The following is a 5,181-nucleotide window of genomic DNA, read 5'->3' on the forward strand; positions in this document are numbered from 1 at the left end:
AAAGTAAAGGGGAAAAGGAGAAGAAAAAAAAGGGCAAAAAACAAAAAAACACAACTGGGGAAAAAATACAGGAGGAAAAGTATAGAAAAGAAAAAAAAAAAGAAAGTAGTAAGGAGGAAAAGGGGAAAAGGAAAAAAAAAAAAAAAAAAAAAAAAAACCAAAAAAAAAAAAAAAAGACAAGACCTGAATGGAAAAGGGCAAAAAGAAAAAAAGGAGGAAAAAGGAAAAAAGAAAAACCAAAAAGAAAGAGAAAAAGTAAAATAAGAAAGGTAACAGCAAAGGAAATGAAAAAGGAAATGCAGAAAAAGGAAAAAAAAGGAGTTAAGGAAAAAAGGCAGTAGGAAAAAAAAATTTAAATTAAAAAAAAAAAAAAGACAGAAAAAGGAGGCAAATGAGAGCAAGAAAGAAAAGGAGAAACAGAAGAGGTAAAGAAAAGGAAATGTAAGTTTTAAAAAAAAGAAAATAGTAGGAAAGGGAAATAGTAAAAGGAAAAGCAAAAGAAAAAAGAGGTAAAAGGAGAACAGAACAAAAAAAAAAAAAAGGTAAAAAGGAAGGAAAGAAGGAAAATTAATGACAAACAAAAGAAAAAAAGGAAAGAGAAAAGGTAAAAGGGTAGTAAAGGAAAAGGAGAAGAAAATGAGCAAGCGAAGGAAGGAGACTGAAAAGGAAAGAAGGAGAAAGAAAGGAAAGGAGTGAGAAGTGAAGGTGATGACGGCACAATTGAGACATTAACCAATGACATAGAAACGTACGCTTTCCTTACACAAAGTAGAACTAGTTTTATTTGTGAAACACATTGGGGAGGAATGTATCAAAACAAGGACAGAATCTGGAGCAGTTGCCCATGACAACCAATCAGCTTCTCTCTCCAGTTAAGATTTGAAAACAAGACAGAGAAGCTGATTGGTTGCCGTGCAAATCTGCTTCAAATTTTGTCAGCTCCAGTTTTGATAAATTCCGCCTCATGGAGTATTGATGTAGAAGACAAGCAAGGATACACCACAATCCCAGCCAGCAGCCAGTAGTCCTGACGACGGTGCCAGATCTCATTGAGTCTCCCGGAGCAGATGGCGGCACGCTCCTCGTTCTGCCATAAAGTGTGAAGTTCTGAGGATGACAGAAGGTGGAAGAGAAGTAATACCCGCCCCCTCTTTAGCTGGTATTACCCAGATTTATTCCTTTCAGCTTTTAAATCTACCTGTGAATCCTCCATCGGCGATGTTAAACATGAAGCGGGCCCTCTCCGGCCGGCCCTCCTCTTTCCTCCCGTTGCTGCTCTTCATCTCCTCCCGCTGGTTGCCGGGCTTGGCGTCTTTCACCGGCTCCTTCTCCGGCTTCGGCTCTTCCACGCCTGGAAGACGAAAGGCCGATATTATTCCATTTCCAAAAAGTTTCAGCTACATGTCTGCCCTTATAATCTCTTATAATATGAATTACCTTTTGGTGCTTCCCCCGGTCCTGCCTCTGTCCTATCAGCTGTCGGCTCTTTATCCGTGGCGCCGCCTTGTGGTTTCTCCATCTGAGGAGCTAAAAGTGGAAACAAAAACATCAAAATTACTCACAAAATTTTCCACTTCCCTTCCCTTGCCAGGCATCTGTTTTTATTGGTTTGTGCCGGGAGCACTTCCACCTTGTGCTGGCATGCCGATAATAAGGCCAACTCCCTGCCAACTGCTGGCTGTACGGGATCGCGTAGGATTTAAAGCGGAACTCCGGGCAGAAACAAAATTCTATATTTGTCGGGACAGCTGCATGCCCATTTGTATGTTCTGTTAGGCCCAGATCACACCAGAAACTGCATCACAACTGCGTGCGTTTGTGCAGTTTGAGCATTTCCTACGTTTGTTTTGGAGATCAGACATGCTTTCTTTGTTGGCTGGCATGGCGCCGATGTTGACTATAGCCATTCTCCGGTTCATAGCCCCAAAAATCTGGGTGCAACTTTTCAGCCATCTCCCTCCACTTTGCCATCTTCTGGCGATTATTCTTACATTGGGGGCATTTGCTGTCGTACAGCAGGGCACAGCCCCGCACATATTGGATGAAATCATCATCTCTTCACTTTCTCTCCACACTACAAAGAGGAAGTCCCTGCGTGATGACATCATCAATTCTGAGTCTTTTTTTTTTCATGCGCTGCGGTGCGTTTTTCATGCGTTTGCACTGCGTTTCGATGCAGGTAAAATAGGACAATCAGTACTTTTTCGGACTGCACTGGTGTGAATTAAGCACAAGAAAGCCCATAGGAAAGCATTGGGATGTATTTTAACTGCAGCAGCCAAACTGAACGGACTGCATCACAACTGCATATGGTGTGAACTAGCCCTTATAGTCCAGAGTTACACAATATTCACTCAGGGGAACCCGACTGGCACCAGGGAGGACTCCAGACTTAGACTTAGGGTTACTGGTCACCTCATGCCCACTGCAGTTCTGATTATGGTCATCTCAGTGCTACCCCATAGGACGATAAAACCAGAGGTAGCTGGGTCTGTTCTTCAGCCTCCCATCCAGCACAATCCACCTTGGCCATACTTCATCCCACCTGCCAACCACTCATGGGCCCTCCTGCCCCTCTCTACACTGCTTAATATCACGGGCACTGTGGTGCGGATTGTTACAGCCGCCCACAACAGTGCCCACATGGCCAATGGGCCCTAACAGTCAATGTTAGGGCCACTCACAAGACCAATGTAGTCTGGCTGGAGCAACCTGCGTGTACAGCAAGTCATGAAGGGTGCCCGGCCAAACTCCCCCAGGGGGCGGATGCTCATGAAAGAAAGATTTCTAATGATTTCTCAGGACTTATGAAAAGTGAAACACTGAAAAGACTTGAAATTAAATGGAAGTCACTCAATATACAAACAATAAACAGGACTTTAAAAGATGCCAAAAACATGTCTTCTGCTTTTCTTAAAGAAGACCCCCTCCCCCAACACAATACACACCAATCTCCTGAATGGAGACAACACTGGCGATAGCTTAGGACGTCTGACAACTATGCCGACCTACCGCTCCGCTCCTCTGTCACCGGGGTTGGGGTTCTTGGCTCTGGTTTTCCTTGTGCCGTTTCCAAAGGATCGGAGGTCTGCTTCTCGTCAGGAATGGCGTTGGATGGAGGACTTGCTGTGTCCGGAGGACTTTGGATCTTTGGAAAGACAGAGTCAGAGTCTGCAGTCAGAGGTTTATTATAAAATGGGCAAAAATTGTATTATTCTTTTAGGAATATCATCAAGCAAAGAAAGAAAAAAAAGCTCGGGGACAATTGGGCCTGAAGGGGAATGATCTTGAAGTACATTTTGTGTTATGGGAAATGTTACAGAATGCAGAAGCGTCCCTTGTGAGAGGTGAAGTCATGATCACGGCTTTGTAAGATCAACAAGACCAGCCATAGACCCGAATCTAAACAAGAATGACTGGCAGTGAGCTGATCCGCTGGCATGTGCTGCAACGACCCATGAAACATGGCACACAGCTAGACCGGGTTCAGTGTATGTAAACCCAGAACTTCTTTTTAGGGGGGGGTCATTCTCTCAGTTACCAAAGGCAGCCGAGTGAATATCCGACCCAAAGTGAAGGAAGCCGAACACCATTTCGCTATTCACTTAAGCCGCTTACGGCTGAAGACAGCCATACATGGACTGCCTTCAGCTCCCTTCACTTCAGCCGAATGGGTCAGCGTGTGGCGTGTGTCCCCCCCCTAAAGCCCGCCATCCCGACTGCACACTCCCGTACCTGCCGAAATGAACAAAGTTGACAGGTGACATCACCACTGACTCCGTCTAACTATTGACATTCACCAGGGAACTGTCGAATCACTATTGCAAGGTGCCGGCCGCATGACAACAAAATGGTTGGAGTCAGTCGTGACATCACAGCTGGCCCCGACCATTTGTTGTCATGCAATGACAGGCCACTGTCCCCAAATGACCGAAGGATAGTGACCCGTCATTGCATGACAACAAATGGGAAGACCTATAGGGTCTGGTATGAATCAGGAAGGGGACCACAAGCGGGATTTTGTTTGTTTTTCCTACCGTTTACATTTTGTGGCGAGAAACGTTCTCCCCGTTCCCGCAGACCATTCTTCCCAATTTGGAGAACACACAGCACGCTTGTCTTACCCTCTCACTGGTATATATACACAGGACGCTGGTCTTACCCTCTCACTGGTATATATACACAGCACGCTGGTCTTACCCTCTCACTGGTATATATACACAGCACGCTTGTCTTACCCCCTCACTGGTATATATACACAGGACGCTGGTCTTACCCCCTCACTGGTATATATACACAGGACGCTGGTCTTACCCTCTCACTGGTATATATACACAGGACGCTGGTCTTACCCTCTGGACGCTGGTCTTACCCCCTCACTGGTATATATACACAGGACGCTGGTCTTACCCCCTCACTGGTATATATACACAGGACGCTGGTCTTACCCCCTCACTGGTATATATACACAGGACGCTGGTCTTACCCCCTCACTGGTATATATACACAGGACGCTGGTCTTACCCCCTCACTGGTATATATACACAGGACGCTGGTCTTACCCCCTCACTGGTATATATACACAGGACGCTGGTCTTACCCTCTCACTTGTTGCCTGTTCACTCTCCGTCTCCTTCTTCTCGGTTCCTCTGACGTCTTTCTCTTCTTTGCCCTCAGACTCCTCCTTGTCCACCGGCGTTCCCCCGTTCTCCACCCTCTCGCTGGGTGCCGGAGTGGCTGGGAGGAACAACATGGAAACGATCAATGCAAAGTACATGTACACAGCCAGTATGGTACTCAGCAAGATAATGAGACTTGTAAACTACGAGCATAAAAGGTCAAATCAAAACAAATCTCTTCTCTCAGCATCCGTTGTGTGTCGCAGCTTGGTAGTAAGATACCCTAGGGTTATACTGCCAACTACAGGAGAAGTAGATACTATGCGAAAACTAGGTATCTTACCATCACTATACTATTACTATACTATATGACATTACAGAAATTTCTGTGGCACCCCCCCGATAAGTACGTCCACCCATATTACAGAATGGACTCCCTATGTATGACCCAGGTCCATATTCAGCATTAGTAGGACGTGGTTATCAACAATGATGTCATTAAGGAGAATGACATAATACTGCAATTACATTGTACAATATATCTATATATAACAGTACAATA

At 45.2% G+C, this 5,181-nt stretch overlaps 1 protein-coding gene across 1 annotated transcript in view; it reads right to left on the reverse strand.

The window, feature by feature from the left end:
• The window catches only part of CHD3 (chromodomain helicase DNA binding protein 3), a 60,708-nt gene that overhangs the window by 12,207 nt on the left and 43,320 nt on the right, over positions 1-5,181 (reverse strand). The window contains exons 31-34 of the mRNA XM_018560997.1: positions 4,601-4,737; positions 3,013-3,148; positions 1,199-1,351; positions 999-1,107 (exon numbers count right to left, since the gene is read on the reverse strand). Of these exons, the coding sequence (XP_018416499.1) occupies positions 999-1,107; positions 1,199-1,351; positions 3,013-3,148; positions 4,601-4,737 (535 nt within the window). The remainder of the gene's footprint in view (positions 1-998; positions 1,108-1,198; positions 1,352-3,012; positions 3,149-4,600; positions 4,738-5,181) is intronic.

This window comes from Nanorana parkeri, unplaced genomic scaffold, assembly GCF_000935625.1.
Source record: "Nanorana parkeri isolate BGI_ZX_2015 unplaced genomic scaffold, ASM93562v1 scaffold491, whole genome shotgun sequence".
NCBI classification, from domain to species: Eukaryota; Metazoa; Chordata; class Amphibia; order Anura; family Dicroglossidae; genus Nanorana; species Nanorana parkeri.